This window comes from Dendropsophus ebraccatus, chromosome 2, assembly GCF_027789765.1.
Source record: "Dendropsophus ebraccatus isolate aDenEbr1 chromosome 2, aDenEbr1.pat, whole genome shotgun sequence".
In the NCBI taxonomy this organism is placed as follows: Eukaryota; Metazoa; Chordata; class Amphibia; order Anura; family Hylidae; genus Dendropsophus; species Dendropsophus ebraccatus.
In genome coordinates, this window is record NC_091455.1 from 128270534 (window position 1) to 128288454 (window position 17921).

Genomic DNA, 17921 nt, shown 5'->3' on the forward strand with positions numbered 1-17921 from the left:
ACTTAAAATGGAATAAGCAAAAGCGCAAAAACGAAAATTGGCTTTGACCTTAAGGGGTTAAAGGGGCAGGACCCGTGTCGCTCTTAAAGGGACGGGACCCAAGTCACTTTTAAAGGGATGGCACGCAGGGTTAAAGTTTCTCTTAAAGGGAAGTCACTGTTAAAGGGGCGCTCTTTTCAAGCACTATGTATTTCCCTGGAAATGCAAATCTAGTTTGCACTTAATGTTTGATATCTTTTATTTTCCAGGAGCGTCTTCTTCTTTCTTTACTGCCTGCTCATATTGCTATGGAAATGAAAGCAGAAATTATTCAGAGACTGCAAGGACCTCGAGCAGGACAGCTGGAAAATACAAATAATTTTCATAACCTGTATGTAAAAAGGCATATTAATGTGAGGTAAGCTTCAGGGGCATGAGCAAACCTAATAATAGTGGAAGTGGTAAATCTGGGATTAACCTCTTTGGGGTGCACCAAATAGTTTTTCTGCCTTCAACTTTTTAATAATGTATAATATTTTCTTTTGAAAGGAAGAATATTGATGAAAAAAACATTTTTTTTACAACATTGCCAATGTGGTATAAATTGCATGTTAGGTTTTATAATTTCTGTTGATATAGATTTGTGCGGACTTGTTTCTGGTGGTACAAGATGTAATGTTCAATAGCACCATTTTGGGGTACATATGACTTTTTGATAACTTTAAAATTGCTTATTTTGGAAGTAGAAAGTAAAAAACTGCACTCCATGAGAGTGGAGGTGTTTGCACACGTGAAGAAGGCTGTAAAAATGTAGGTAAGGGTGAGAGAACCTTATGGTGCATTTACACAGGCAGATTTATCTGACAGATTTTGGAAGTCAAAACCAGGAATGGATTTGAAAAGAGGAGAAATCTCAGTCTTTCCTTTATGACCTGTTCCCTGTTTATGGTCTGTGCCTGGCTTTGGCTTAAAAAATCTGTCAGATAAATCTGCCTGTGTAAACGCACCATTAGTGTTGAGACTTGAGACAGTTTGAGTCTTGAGACAGAGCAGAAAATATGCAGGTTGTACCAGTGTCTGGAGAGAGAATAAAAAATATATCCACAGAATTTGCATCAGTTTTTGCGCACGAAAGAGAGAATTGTACATGAACTTTAAAGCCATATTTATATACAGAGGGTTCTGGGAGAATTTAGAATTTTATGCCTAAACCCTTACTGAATTTATTGACATTCAACAGAATTTCACATGAATGGAATACTTTAGAGAAAGCAAACAGGCAGTAAAAGCAGCAGGTGTAATAGCCTGCACTGGAATTAGATGTTTTGCAACAGCTTTGGGTGGGAATTCGAATAATCAGTGTACTCCCTTGTTGAGCAGTTGCTTTGTACTTCAATTCCCAGAATGCATTGCTTTTCACCACCCTGCCCATTCCTTTCCCACAGCACTCCTGCCAGTTCTTTGCTCAGAGCTGCTGCAAAATATTACAGCTGCTGTATTCATCACCTGCCCGCTACTCTGCTTGTTCCATTGTTTACCAACAAGGAAGCATGCACACATCTCATTTTTACCTATATGTCCCAATAAAGATTTGTGTGTATATGATAGTGGGATGATGATGTAGGCTGTAGAGACTGATCAGAATTAGTGACATCACTCAGGGGGTGGGGCTTAAGCTCAGATATGAAATTCTGTCAAGCCTCCTGAGATAACAGAGGATAATATGTCATTTTGGGAGGTAGGAAGTTGCCCCTAAGGCAACATTCTTATTTAAATACAATCTTCTAAAAATGGTATACCCCTTTAGGCTAGTAAAGATAAAAATAGAGATACACTTTATAGGAATGGGAAGAAAAGTATTCGAACAGTGAAAATAAGAAAAATACTGGGGAGCCTAATCATTTTAATTACAAAAAAAAAATAATGTAACCAATTATGTTATAAAACATATATAAAAGAGCTTACTATACATAATTTACAACAAGTTTAAGATATTTTAAAGGAAAAAATATTCATAGCCTATCCACTAGATTATGAGTAGTTTATTGGCAGGGTCCCAACATTTGGCCAGTGGATAGGCTATCGTTCTTTTTTCTTGAAAACCTCTTTAATATACATTTATAAATGTAATAATGCCTCTTTTATACAGTTCTAAATATCTCTATTTTGGTTTTGTAGCATTTTGTATGCCGATATTGTTGGATTTACCCGACTGGCCAGTGATTGCTCTCCAGGAGAACTAGTGCATATGCTTAATGAGTTGTTTGGAAAGTTTGATCAAATTGCAAAGGTACAAATTGTTATATCACAAACACTATTATACAAATGATCAAGTAAATTCCAATTCAAGATTGTAAAAATGTCAAGGGCATACTCTTAATGAAGGTGTTAGGCCAGGGCTACACTGCTTTTTTTTTCTTTTTTTTTCTTTTTTTTTAAGCACTAGAGGACTGGACTGAGTCACAGCTCTAGTGTACAAGATTGCACAGAGCTTAGTGTGGATTGTAGACTGTAGCTGTAACTTAAGCTTATAGTTAATATCAATCTTGTAGCTCTACAAAAAGTTCTAGTGTAACCCTGAGGACATCTCCTCATTTATTAGATGCACTTAATATTTCCTATGGTGGGATCTTTGCAAGAAAGCAGAAACAAGTACAGAGATGACAGCATGCGGAAAATAGCAAACACCCTAAACCAAGCTGCAGCTGAAAAGTTGGCTTAAAGGGGTTATCCAATGAAAATCTTTTTCTTTCAAATCACAAAGTTATATAGATTTGTAATTTACTTCTATTAAAAAATCTCAAGTCTTCCCATACTTATCAGCTTCTGTATGTCATGCAGGAAATGTTTTATTTTCAGTCTGACACAGTGCTCTCTGCTGCCATCTCTGGCTGAGACAGGAACTCTGTCTCGGTTTTCTATGAATCCCCATAGTAAACCTGTCCTGGTCTGGACAGTTCCTGTTTCGGCCAGAGATGTCAGCAGAGAGCACTGTGTAAGCCTGAAAATAAAACAACATTTTCTGCATGACATACAGCAGCTGATAAGTATGGAAAGACTTGAGATTTTTTAATAGAAGTAAATTACAAATCTATATAGCTTTCTGACACCAGTTAGTTTAAAAGAAAAAGATTTTTATGTTAAACCTTTTTTTAATGTTTTCTCTAATTTTCCATTTTTCTATCTATATTATAAAATAATCCTGAAATCTAGCAGTTTTCATTCTAACCACCAGGGCACAAACTAAGCTGAGACCTCCTGTGTCTACAAAAAGTGAATGTAAAAAAAATTACATTCAGAAAATAGAAACATATTAGAATAAAAGAATATGTTATAGTAACTGACCCTAATCAGTAAAAGAAAATCTAGGTGATACATTCCCTTTAAGCATATTCTTATGGTACATTCAGCCTGGCACTGATTGCCAACTCCCATCCTGTTGCACAATAGCTCATCTGAAAACCTGGAATGCCACCTGCCTGAGCTGCTGAGTTATTTGTCTTGCTTTTGCTTATCTCATGAAACAGCTCAGCTATGCAACCCCTGAATATGCATATGAGACGTAAGATGCGAGTCATGAGGAAGAATAATGAATGTAGAGAAGTAGAGAGTGATTTAATGATATATACTTTTCAAGATACTGCATTTTAAGTAGAAAATTATTCTAAAAAAAAAACACAAAAAACAAGATTTATGGCGGCATTTAAATTGATGACCATTTTAGTACTCTTAGTACAGGGTGTACTGGGAGTATCTAAATAATTTATTAATAATAGTTTAAAAGTAGCAAGAACTACAAAAATTGTGGCCGGAGCAGCATCGTGTGAACTGACAGGTTCTGACATGTCAGTTTTTTGCGTGGCCGCTAACGATCCCGTACAGAGTGTATACTATATATATACACTCCGGACGGGATTCCCTCTAGCTGCAGCACAATGTAAGTTAAGTTTTAATCATGGCCATGTTGCAAATCGGCAACAACGGCTGTGATAAATACTTTACTTACGTTGTGTGAACATGGTCTGAAAATGAAAAGAATTGGGCCTGATAGATCCCTATGGGCCCAGACTGCTAACCATTTAGTCAGTTTTGACTATTACAATAAGTCTTTGTATTTTTGCCTATTAGAGCAAAAGTTTCTTGGGATATCTTTATGCCATGTATCCTTTAAGGTTATTCTCATCTCCTATTTGGCTTCTAATTTTTTGTGTGTGAACCTAGCCTAAGGGTGCGTTCACACGTAATGGATCTGCAGCGGATTTCTGCCCTGTACACTCTATGGGCAGACAAATTCGCAGCTGGATGCACATCCCGCTGTGAGTATGTCAGCAGCCCGCTTCTTTAACACCCCCCCCCCCCCGCTGCGAGTTTGTCATCCCGCTGCGAGTTTGTCTGCCCATAGAGTGTACAGGGAAGGGATCCGCAGCAGATCTTGTGCGAATTCACAGCGAGAAATCCGCTGCAGATCTGTTACGTGTGAATACACCCTTAAACTGGTAGGGCTCGTCAAGTGGAATATCTTTGTAAATACATTCTCCTAATACACTGCTATTTCCTTCCTTAGCTTCAGGTAACACTGAAGCGGTGCTGTGCCTCTAAGCCCTCAAACAGTGCCAAAACAGAGGATGACAGTGGGGCATAGAAAAGTACAGCTCTGCCCACACTAAAGCAGTGCTTTAGTTTTCTATGCCCCATTTTCATCTTTCACTTCTGCACTATTAGAGGACTTTGAAGAACTTCTGTGTGTGTGTGGTGCTATTCTTAAAGAGGATGTACCACCAGGTACATCCTCTTTAACCTGACACAGGGATAGAACGGCGCCGTCACGGGGAAGCCGGTGCCGCGGTCCATTTTTTGAACTGCGGCCCAGTTCCCCTGTACGGTGCCATGCTTTCCACGGTTACCGGCCGATGCTCAAGCACTGGAGGTAGGGCAGGCCGCCCCCCCGTGGGAGGGAATTCCCTCCCCTCTATGACGCGGCTCCGTTAGAATCAAAGGAGCCAAGTCCTAGAGGGGAGGGAATTCCCTCCCCCTGGGGGCAGGCTGGCCTACCTCCAGTGCTTGAGCACCGGCTGGTAACCGTGGAAAGAATGGCACCGTACTGGGAACCAGGCCGCGGTTCGAAAAACGGACCGCAGCACCGGCTTCCCCGTGACGGTGCCGTTCTATCCCTGTGTCAGGTTAAAGAGGATGTACCTGGTGGTACATCCTCTTTAAGCCCTTTAAAAGCGATCAAACAGGCAAGGGTTTAATGAAAGGGAGAGCTGGCACCTGTGGAGAGAGCCAGCAGTCAGGAAAATGCTCACACTAAAGCACCACAGCATACATTAAAGTCCCCGTCTTCACAAATATATATACATTCCAACTACACCAAGCTTTTGCAGTTAGAACGTATATAGCCATATGGTTGACTTGAAGGCATTAATCTTTGTGCACTGCTCATTTGGCTAAATATTTGCAACTTTTTAGGCAGGTTACACCACTCCCACCGCTTGAGTGGAGCTTTGTGGAAAAGGGGGTAGGGCCCCAGAAAATAGTATATTTTTTACACCAATAACTGTAAATTTAAATTATAGCAACTGTAAATTATAGCATAAATATACACCAGCTCATAGCTGGCATACATTTCTAAGATTTTCTCAAGGGCAGCCACAGTAAAATCCAACACATTTATTACTATAGAACGTAATATGATATAATATGATACTACGTGATCTTGCAAATGTGTCAGTTATATATGTGTTTCTACTTATGCAACACTTTTGCACTGACCAGAATTTACTATTCATGAAGGCATCCGGTGGTACGCACCATAAGTTGCTTCTTTAGCAGCATTCCAAGTGCATAATTCAGTGGTTGAGTCACCTTCCCTCAGCCAAAGCTAGTAAGGTGGCACCTTCTCCCAACTGCAGTATGCACTTGAAATGCTAATAAATAAGTAACGTATATATAAAGTGAGTGCCACTGGATGCCTTTATGAACAGTAGTACAAAAAGCTTGGAATTTTGGTTCAGCATCAGCAGTTGCAAGTGACATAGCAGCATTAGTATGCAAGAGCAGCCATTTGTTTAGTGCTAGTGATTTGTTTTCTTCCAAAAGTGCACTGACTAGGGATCACACAGCAGGGGTCCTCATTGGTAAGTAGCTGGCCCTCACCCGCTATGAAGTGAACTCAGCTCCTGAGCTTGCTTCATAGCGCTGTACAATCTAGTGGCGTACAAGTAAGGCATGAGTCGTTTGGTGGCAGGCAACCGTGCCATACCTGTACGGCAAGGGTCATCTAGGGATTAAAGGGCGAAAAAAAATTAAAAATTGTTTTCAAATAAACTGGTGTCATAAAGTTAAACAGATTTTTAAATGTTTCTATTTCAGGAACCACCCCCCTTTTTTTTTCTCTTTGCTTTTCGGCTGCAGGCTCCCTGGTATACTCACCTGAAATTAACACTTTCCTGTGGCGGGGTGTCATTCTGGTGCTACAATGCCATTCAAATCCCTTTCAAATGTTCACTGGAACCCACATGACCTCTTCTCTGGCTGTCCCACATCTAAAGACACCAGAATCAGTGTCTTCAAGGCATCTCTTATAGAGATGCCTTGAAGACACTGACTTACAGTGTTCAAAAACCCTGGGGAAAGAAAAGGAGTCAGAAGATATGTGACATAGGCATCAGCGAAATCCAGACAGCATCAGAGCACCAGAATGATACTGTGCTGTAGTAAAGCGACCATCACAGGTGAGTATAACAGGGAGCCTACAGCCAGGGAGCAAATAACAAAAAAACTAAGTGCCACTTAAAAAGTCTTCTCAAGCCTTCAAGAAGTTGCTTTATGCCCTGACTACATCATGAACATGTTGATGCATTTTTATACATCCAATACACATTATATGATTTATTATTGGATTTATTATAGTTTTCTCTAAAAAAAACAACAACCCTATAGCTAAGGTACTATTACTGTGTAGACAACTCCCGCCTTCTGCTCCTTGGGGCTCACTTCCTGCTGGATGATCAGGATATTCACCTACCCCTCCAGTCTCTGAAGGTTTACTTCTGAGATGTAAAAATGCAGGAGACGAGTGCTGGGGAGCAGAAGGCTTTAGGCGTCTTTTCCTGACCTCACAATCCTGTTAAGATGCTATTATGGGTATATAACTATGACTTCTTTTACAGGAAAATGAATGTATGCGAATTAAAATCTTAGGTGATTGCTACTACTGTGTATCTGGATTGCCAATTTCCTTGCCAAATCATGCTAAAAACTGTGTTAAAATGGGACTCGATATGTGTGAAGCAATAAAGTAAGTTCCTTATAAAATATTTATTTATTTACTTGCTTCCAGTATATATTATGTTACTTAAATACAAATAAGAACAGCACCACAGCTGTCAGTTGAATGGAACTGAGCTGCAACGCCATACCCAAACTAAGGATAAGAACATTCGTGCCGTTTCACATCAGCTGTGTTTTTCCCAACTTGATATTTCATTTACAATTTAAGACTATGTTCCCACCCAGTATTTTTGCTTAATATTTTGGTCAGTATTTTCCAACCAAAACCAGGAGTGGATTGAAAACACAGAAAGGCTAAATGTCAACAGTGTGTGAACATAGCCTTTTCTGTGTTTTCAATCCAATCCTGGTTTTGATTGCAAAATACTGACCAAAATCCTTAGCAAAAATACTGTGTGTGAACATAGCCTAAAACTGACCGTAAGGCTCTGTTTACACGGAGTAAAACTGGCGGTATCCCGCCAGCCTCCTCTCTCCGAGCTGAAGAATAGACATGTCCTCCGCCGTGGGATTCCACAAGTTTTACTCTGTGTGAACAGAGCCTTATTTTAGAAACACAGGTCATAAATAATGATCATGATCATTTTTTGGATGTTCGTAATCAACAACGGACATTATTCTATACTGTATGTGCATTGATGACCAATTTCCCATAGACAGCAATAGAGCACATTATTAGGCTATGTTCACACTACGTAAGTTTCGTAATAATCATGGCCGTTGTAACAATGGCCGTGATGCCTACGTAACTCACGTAGTGCTGCCTTTTAAGGAATCCAGGCCGGAGTGTATACACATAGTATACACTCAGATCATGACCGTGCCCCCGCATCCGAATTCAGAGGCAGTAAAGATCATCGGGATGATCATCTCAGACACCGGCTGTTCCGTTACCTTTCCGGGTCACGGAACGTCCGGTATTTTACAAGGTGGGAACATAGCGATATATTGAAAATACAGCTGTATTTTAACCTCAAATGGCTGTATTATATCTTTATTTTATGGTGTGTGAATCCATCAATATTCAATATAGCTCATATTTACAGTATTCTTTTTAAAAATTGACCTTTAGATTTGAAAGTCTTTCCTAATCTCCTTAGGCTGTAAGGATTTTCGCTCTTGTACATAGACTGTGACTGATATTCCAGTTTATTTATTTTTACTATTAACTGTTGACCTGCAATTCTACGTATCCATCACTTAAATGGTTCTTGTCATTTGTGACCACTTTTGCTTCTTAAATAGTATTGTGGCTGCAGTGAGAGCTAAGAGCGTGGAAAGCCCCTGTCAGCACCAAAGCACAGTAGCAATCCCCTGCACCAGTCTGTACTGGGAGTGTAGTATACTGCTGTCAGAAACAGAACACAGCAGCGACCTCTTGCAGCAGTAAGAGCGGAAACAACAGCTCTTGCATGTTAGTATTAGGGCTGAGCAGCAATCCTCTGTATCACTCATTAAAGAGCAGGACTTTTGAAAGTTGGAAATAGAACTTTACTATTTATGTTAATTATTGTACTTATTTTGGGAGAATTAAGATTTGTTTTCAGATTCTTTAATGTATGCAACTGGGATGACTATAGAGGTGCATGGAGTAGTGACATAATGGTAGTCTGATCCTCAGCAATATACAATATGGGAGGTACAAAGAGCTAGGTAGCCAAGGATCGGACAGAAGGAAAGGGAAATGAGTTGGACATTAGGCTATGTTCACACTACGTAAAACTGCCGGTCTCTTACGTAGTGTGAACATAGCCTAGTAAAGAATCAATTTTGGTAAGGGTCATTTGATGCCATGCAGCCAAAAAGAGAGTAAGAGAGAGTTTATTCTATCAATCAGAAGTGAAGTTATTGAATTAAAGTAGGGAGACTCCAGGAATAAAGCGTACCAAATGTAAAATCATAGTGCACCACTGAGATCTCCTTTTTTTTCTTTGTAAATGACAGGTGTAATAGTGTATTTATGGAGAGAGCTTCTGTTCTATTTACCACTGAGTTGGCCAAAGTCCCTTAGCAGAGAATGAAGGTTAGATAATGCAACACTGTACTTGGATGCTTAATTGGAAGTAAATATTGATAATTTCATTTCTCTGTCTCTGATTCCCTGGATATTTGGACGAAGAGGAATGACAATGGTTCAAAGCACAGGACAACAAAGAGGGGGGAGAGAACACTGCATGTATTGCTTTAAAGTGACTCTGTCCCCACAATCTGACCCCCCCCCCCCCCCCCCAAACCACTTGTACCTTCGGATAGCTGCTTTTAATCCAAGATCTGTCCTGCGGTCTGTTTCGCAGGTGATGCAGTTATTGTCCTAAAAAAATACTTTTAAACTTGAAGCCCTGTGCCAAAAGGGAGTATCTGTGCCCTAACTTTGCACAACCTCTCTGTCCCTCCTCCCCACCCTTTTCATCATTATTAATGCTCCAGGCAGATTACCTCCTATTCCCCACCTGTGGCACCCCGGCACATGGGCTGGATCGTTAAGGACCTGTGCAATGTTCAGCATGCAGAAAATGTTTCAGTGGCATTCTAATGATGAAGAGGGTGGGGAGGAGGGATGGAGGGGTGGTGCAAAGTTAGGGCACAGATACTCCTGTTTGGCATGGTCTTCAAATTTAAGAGTATTTTTTTAGGATAATAACTGCATCACCTGCCGAACGGACCCCAGGACAGATCTTGGATTAAAAGCAGCTATCCGAAGGTACAAGTGGTTTGGGGGGGTCAGATTGTGGGTACAGAGTCGCTTTAATAAATCATTCTAAAGTTTTATACGTTTATAATGCAGCAAAACATCAATGACCAACCAAGGCAGTCAAACACTTTCTCTATGTATTAACATAGGAATGCTACCCTTAATCCTGTTAATTACTTCAACAGGATTTAAAGCAGACCTTTCAGCAGCAACACAGAGGTAAAAAAAAAATTCTGCTGTATAAATGAGGCTCAAGAGTCCAGGGGCTGTTCCCTAGTATGGCAAGAGACCAGGGTTAACTTTTATGCTCTTACACACTGCCTGTATGCTGACTTACATAAGCCTAGTGCCCCTTTGATTAAGAAACACTAGGCTTATTCACCGGAGGTAATAAATAAAAGGGCATGGGCTGGTTAACCCTGGTCTCCGCAAAAAGACCGTGGAATCCTGCTGAAAAGCCTTGTCTAGCAATGGGATCATTTTTACTCCTGTTTCATTGTTGACAGGTCCTTCATGGTCAGATGGGGAATCTGAAGAACAGTTCCTGGAAGAGCTACATTAGGTTGTGAGGAGGTAGCCCTAAAGGGGCATGTGACCAATCTGTTTTTTGGGGTAAGAGAGTGGCCACTTGTTTTCTGTTTCGAAGGCATAGTGGTAGAAAAGTATGACCTGACTATGAGAGGTATAGGCGGTAAAATATAGGAATGATAGAATGGTGGGAGGGTAAAGTCTGCTGCAGCAGCATATTGTTCACAGCACCTGTCCTGGTAACAAAAGCGACATCCAAAGTAACAGACTGATTTAATCCAGTTGAAGAAGTCTGTCCTGATTGTTTTAGGTATAAGGCTGCATAGTGTTTCACTGCTGATGGCAATTTCAAAGAATCCAATCTGGAGGTTTGTATTTGGTAACTGTCCAGTGTCTAAGAGACTAAAATGGAGGCAAAGAATGATTTTTCTTTTCCGCCTGCCAAATTGCTCCACATGAAGACATTATATAGTGCCCATGAAAACATTGGGACTATGTCATTCATGGTACACAATTGTGACTTTGAAAAATTACTTTGTAAATTCTCCGAAATGACTAGGCCTCAGACTTAAGACAAATTCCACACTGGCAATACACCATTTAAAATGCTTGCGAGGATGACAGGGGGTTTACTCGCTAAAATAGGCTTTGTGGTATTAGGGGCATACTGTAGCTAGGATTCAGGGGGCCCTATAGCATAAAAAACTGTACACCCCCCCCTCCCCTACGCACAACACAAAGCACTCCAGATAGATAGATAGACAGATAGACAGATAGAGCCAATGGCTACTTGTTTTGTCAGTCCACTGTATTTAACTATAAGGGCCCATTAAGAGCCCTTATGGTTAAATACATAGGTGCAAGAGCAGACCTTCTGTTTAACCCGTATGTACTGCAGTGTGTAAGTGACCCAAAATTCACTTATTTGCTGCAACACAAAAAAGGGTTAAAAAAACAGAAGACAAGGAGTACTCTGCTGCACTGCTTGTTCTCCAGAGCTCCTGCAGAGATCAGGGGTTATTAGAGCAGTAAAGCAGAAATCTCATTGTCTTCTTCTTTTTAACCATTTTTTGTGTGTTGTAGCATGTAAGTGAAGGATCACTTACACACTACAGTACATAAGACTCTTACCTTCCCTGTGCATCTCCGGGCCCCCCTGCGACATGGGCCCCATAGCAGCTGCCTGGCCTGCCTCTATGGTAGCTACGCCACTGTGTGGTATGAAGATAGTACCAGATTAGTTAAATAACAATCAGCCTTCCTCCTTTTCTCTCAGTGACATATTGTAATGGTGTGTTCACACATACAGATTTTTGGATGCAATTGGTGAAATCAAAGCCAGGAATGGATTTGAAAAGAGGAGAAATGTCAGTCTTTCCTTTATGACCTGTTCTCCATTTATAGTCTTTGCAAACACACCCTAAGTGTGCTGGTCAAGGCAACTAGTGCACCTCCTAAACCATGAACCCCAGCACTCTCTGAGCCCCTCCACCAGTCCAGTATTAAAATATATATTAAAATTTCTCTTAATAAAATTGCTGATTTTCTTAGTCTTTATTGACGTAAAAAAAAAAAATAATTGAAATTAGAGATGAGTTAACCAGATATGTTTGGCTTTGTACAAAGCAAAACTGATCTGTGCTCGTATCCCTCAGGCTGCTGTCTCCGACCCCATGCAGAGGAAGGGTACCACCCAGGGACCGCCTGGAAAATGCCTGGAAAACATATATATACGGCTATGGCAGTATCCTTCCTCTGCACAGAGAGGCCAGCCAGCCTGAGGGATACGAAGCAAAACGAATCTGGTTTGCTCATCTCTAGTCACAACAAAGTTGTCAGGAAAAGAGATTAGCACAACTCAAGCATGCTCAAGTCCAAATGTTTGGCATTTGAATACCGGTGGCTAGAGAAGTTGGATGCAGCCCTAGGGAATCCTGGAAAACATGGATACAGCCATAGGCTTGTGTTATGCCTATTTCTAGTTGGGAATGTAGCTGCAACACTAGGTCCGATCGCCGTGCCCGCTAATTAGATAATCGGAGGCAGCTGTCAAAGATGACAGCTGCCTCCAATTACCGGATTCAGCGGTTCTCTGGTGTCTAGTGGGGGAGATCGCTCCTTCAGTTACTGAAGCCGGCCGGGGACCGCTCCAAGATGGCGCCGTCCCCGACTCGGCACTCGTTTGTTTTCGGCTGCAGCAGCCAAAAGCAAATGAGTGTCTATCTCATTGATCTTTGCTGTATAACTATACAGCAAGGATCTCAATGAGAGATCAAAGTGTATATACTAGAAGTCCCCTAGGGGGGCTTCTAGTATATGTGTAAAAAAAAATTAAAAAAAAAGGAAAAAGTGTTGTTGTCAATAAAAAGCGCCCGCCCCTAATAAAAGTCTAAATCACCCCCCTTTTCCCAGGTTATAAATAAATAAACATGTTTCCTATCGCCGCGTGCGTAATCGCCCGAACTATTAATTAATCACATTCCTGATCTTGCACAGTAAACGGCGTAAGCGCAAAATATCCCAAAGTGCAAAATTGCGCATTTTTGGTCGCATCAAATCCAGAAAAAATTTAATAAAAAGTGATCAAAAAGTCGCATATGCGCAATCAAGGTACCGATAGAAAGAACACATCATGCTGCAAAAATGACACCTCACACAGCCCCATAGACCAAAGGATAAAAGCGCTATAAGTATGGGAATGGAGCGATTTTAAGGAACGTATATTTGTTAACAATGGTTTGAATTTTTTACAGGCCATCAGATAAAAGAAAAGTTATACATGTTACATATCGTTTTAATCGTAACGACTTGAGTAACATATAAAACATGTCAGTTTTTCCATAGGACACACAGCGTAAAAACACAATCCCCCCAAAGAAAAAGAATTGTGGGGTTTTTTTCAATTTCACTACGCATATAATTTTTTTCTGGTTTCGCAGTGTACTTTATGCAAAAGTTTAGCCTGTCATTGCAAAGTACAATTAGTGAAGCAAAAAATAAGGGCTCATGTGGGTCTGTAGATGTAAAAATGCAAGTGCTATGGCCTTAAAAGGCACAAGGAGGAAAAAACGAAAACGCAAAAATTAAAAAATTAGCCTGGTCCCGAAGGGGTTAATCATCTCAGCCACTGCCCTGCTCAAAACTGTAAAACAATGTACAGATCTGCTCCACAACACTGCTGCACAGATGTAGTCTGTAGTCTACATTTAGTACCTTAAGTATTACCGTATTTTCCGGCAAATAAGATTACTTTTTAACCCCGAAAAATCTGCATCCCCACCAAATGTGGTGACCATTATAAAAAAAATAAACAATTCTACTCACCTGTGACCCGTTTCTTCCGTCCAGTTCCTGGCACAGGCAATGTGACGCACATTGCCTGTGCCTGGGAAGCTCTTCCGGGCTGCCGAGTGTCTAATCGGAAAAGCTCGGAGACGCTCGGCTGCCATTAGAGCTTCGGGAGAATGACAGAGGTGCCGGGGACTTTCAGAGCCTCTTTCATTCTCCCGAAGATCTCCTAGCTGCTGAGAGCATCAGGGATTTCCAGCACAGGCAGTGGGCATCACACGGCCTGTGCCGGGAACAGGACTGAAGATGCGCAGCTGCTGGAAATGGGTCACAGGTGAGTTGATTGTTGTTGTTTTTCTTTAGCTGCAGTTAACCCCTGCCTGACCGCAGCAGGGCTCCAGCTAGTAAACCCTGCTGCTTTTTTTCGCCGTATAAAGCGAATGCATGGCAATCTTCTTAAGGGTACAAACCCACACACCGTATACGCAGCAAATACGCAACAAATACGCAGCAAATACGCAGCAGTTTGATGGTGAAGATTTAATGCTGAGTTCAGTTATTTAGATCTAATCTGTTGCGTTTTTGCTGCGTATTCGCTGCGTATCGCAGCAGTAAATACGCTGTGTATACGGTGTGTGGGTTTATACCCTTAGGGTATAAACCCACACACCGTATATGCAGCGTATTTACTGCTGCGATACGCAGCAAACACGCAGCAAACACGCAGCAAAAACGCAGCAGATTAGATCTAAATAACTGAACACAGCATCAAATCTGTACCAACAAATCTGCTGCGTATTTGTTGCGTATCTGCTGTGTATACGGTGTGTGGGTTTGTACCCTTAGGGTGCATTCACACGTAACGGATCCGTAGCCCCGAAGCAAGCTGGTGCGGGGACCAGGTGAAGTATACGCTCTGGCGGCCGGGGGTTAACGAGGCGGGCTGCGGACATTCTCACAGCAGGATGTGCATCCCGCTACAAGTTTGTCTTCCATTAAGTGTACAGGGCAGGGATCCGCAGAGGATCTAGCTGCGAATTTGCAGCAAGAAATCCGCTGCGGATCTGTTACGTGTGAATGCACCCTAAAAGTCAGGGGTTGTCCTGTACGTGTGAACACACCCTAAGGGTGCTAACAAACACGACCAATGTGTAGCAGATCAGTAGCAAATCTGCAGCAGATTTGATGGTGTAGATTTGATGCTGTGTTCAGTTATTTACATCAAATCTGCTGCGTATCCACTGCGTATCCGCAGCAGAAAATTCACTTCGATACGGTTTGTGTGAAGCTGCCCGCATGCGGCTGCGTTCACACTACGTATATTTCAGTCAGTATATATATATTTCAGTCAGTATATTTCAGTCAGTATTGCAACCAAAACCAGGAGTGAATTAAAAACACAGAAAGGATCTTTTCACACAATGTTGAAATTGAGTGGATGGCCGCCATTTAATGGCAAATATTTGCTGTTATTTTAAAACAACGGCTGTTATATTGAAATAATGGCCGTTATTTACTGTTATATGGCGGCCATCCACTCAATTTCAACATTGTGTGAACAGATCCTTTCTGTGTTTTTTATCCACTCCTGGTTTTGGTTGCAATACTGACTGAAATATAATGACTGAAATATACGTAGTGTGAACGCAGCCTTTATGTATAAAAAAATAAGGTTCATTCCAAAACTTGTGCTTCAAACAAGTACTTCATGGAAAAGACCCTTTCTTGGCCCCATTTTTTATAAATTTTTCCTGCAATGTAGAGAACACAATTACTGAGTAGACAGCAAGAAGTAGGGGTGCACAACAGGAGACCAAATTGTTGGTGCTCAATACGGACGGGCTTCAACCCAACGTAATCCAGAATAAATAATCTGTAGCACTTGTTTTCATATGCAAAAAGTGTTCAAATGTTTATTTACAGCGTGCAGAAAGGTAAAGCCAGGTATATTGCAATAATTATTTCAGAAATGACACCTCATTGGTGTGATAGCAACATAAGGTTTATGGCGACTTGTGGACGTTTCGACCTAATCCAGGTCTTTCTCAACGTCGCTGGGGTAGGATGTGTCGAGGTGCGCTCCTGGTGCTATCCTTGTGGCGTGTCATGCGCTGTGTCTAAGAAGTAGGGGTGCACAACAGGAGCATGCACACAGCGCATGATACGCCACAAGGATAGCGCTAGGAGGGCACCTCGACACATCCTACCCCAGCGACGTTGAGAAAGACCTGGATTAGGTCGAAACGTCCACAAGTCGCCATAAACCTTATGTTGCTATCACACCAATGAGGTGTCATTTCTGATATAATTATTGCAATATACCTGGCTTTACCTTTCTGCACGCTGTAAATAAACATTTGAACACTTTTTGCATATGAAAACGAGTGCTACGGATTATTTATTCTGCACAATTACTGAGTAGTCATGTAAGTTTCTTTTCATAAACTCCATGTTAAATGTCTGGGCCACAGCTTAGTGCATCCCATCAGTCTGTCTTGGCAGAATGTGCTGAGCTGTGGCTCCACAATCACGGGCATGGAGTGGCTGGAGGCATCCAGTAAGCGGAGCTGAAAACTCTGGAATATAGCTGTCTGTTTGCCTGAGCCCCGGCTTCGGATGTACTGTAGTACTGTGCATTATTACATAGTAATACAGTACTATCATGAAGCATTGCTTATTGAGATTTGGGGGGGGGGGGGCGGCAATACAACGCTATTGAGCATTGGTTAGTGAGGTACATGTGTGTGTGTGGGGGGGGGGGGGTGCAAGACAACATACCAGGAATAAAGCATGTCAGGTGGAGCTATTGCTGCTGCTCTCAATTCCGCACTGCTCAGCTACTGACCTGCTTACATGACTAAGCTTGCCCTCTCTTCTGCAGTTTTTCTAGTATCTTTATTAGATAATTGACAAATTTGCCAGCAGAAAGGAGACTCAACTAAGATTTAAACTTAACTTCTAGTGGGGAGTTTTATTTTGTTTTGTATTTTTTAGCAAAACTAAGAAAAAGTTTTAATATACCGTATGTTTGTTGAGTGGTTTTTTTTAACAGGACTTTATTGATTTAATAGAAGTTAATAGTAGTGACAGTGCCTCTTAAAGATTTACTGAAAATGGCATTGAGGATGAAGGTAAAAAAAAGTGTCTTCATCCTCAGCGTCCCAGGCCCTATGGAAACATAACAGCAGGTTGGTGACTTCTAACCTGCTCATAGGTTCCATTTAATAGTACAGTCAAGTCTAGCCACATGTCTGTTATTTCCACATAAGCTATCTATTTTCCTCTATTATTATTATTATTTTATTATTATTTTATTATTATATTATTATTATTATTATTATTATTATTATTATTATTATTATTATTAGAGCTGTTTGTTATGTTTATCCATGATGACTGGCCTCTGCTATCATTACTTACCCAGTTGCCTTAGTTAGACTTTGGGGGAAAATTTATTTATTAAATCACCCTGATTGAAATGTCTCTTAATGTCCACTCTTAAAGGGGTTATCCAGCACTACAAAAACATGGCCACTTTCATTTAGAGACAGCCCCACTCTTGTCTCTAGCTTGGGTGGGGTTTTGCTGTTCAGTTCCATTGAAGTGAATGGAGCCTAATTGCAAACCGCACCTGAACTGGAGACAAGAGTCGTGTTGTCTCTGACAGAAAGTGGCCATGTTTTTGTAGCACTGGATAACCCCTTTAAAAATATATACATATTTTTTTTTAACCCATAATAGTCTAAAATTATGAGCTGATTTATTTCTGAGGGCTATTTTTATAATACAAAGTCCCTAGAGTTTTAGTCTTTACAGTGTAGAAAGGTGGTCACCTTTTCTTATTGACATCTGTTAGTGTGATCAGCTGTGTTAGTGTGATTTTAGCCTAGGCAGAGTCTTTGAATGAGCTAGAGAGTAACATGGTCAAGTATTTATATGATTTAGATTCTCTTTTGTTTATTTTTTTTATTGTAGCAAAAATTGGTAGCAGGAAGTAAGGGTTGCACAGGAATATCAGAGCATTCTTACAAGGAGGCTAAGACAATTGCAAACAGCAATACGGACCCATACATTTCAATGGCTCATTCACACGTTCGTACATGTTACAGGGCTGTAATCCGTGCATGCACATTCATAGTGC

The 17921-nt window shown here is 41.0% G+C and overlaps 1 protein-coding gene across 1 annotated transcript in view; it reads left to right on the plus strand.

The window, feature by feature from the left end:
• Window positions 1–17921, plus strand: part of ADCY2 (adenylate cyclase 2) — a 296028-nt gene that overhangs the window by 190165 nt on the left and 87942 nt on the right. The window contains exons 5-7 of the mRNA XM_069959683.1: window positions 249–397; window positions 2158–2269; window positions 7152–7279. Of these exons, the coding sequence (XP_069815784.1) occupies window positions 249–397; window positions 2158–2269; window positions 7152–7279 (389 nt within the window). The remainder of the gene's footprint in view (window positions 1–248; window positions 398–2157; window positions 2270–7151; window positions 7280–17921) is intronic.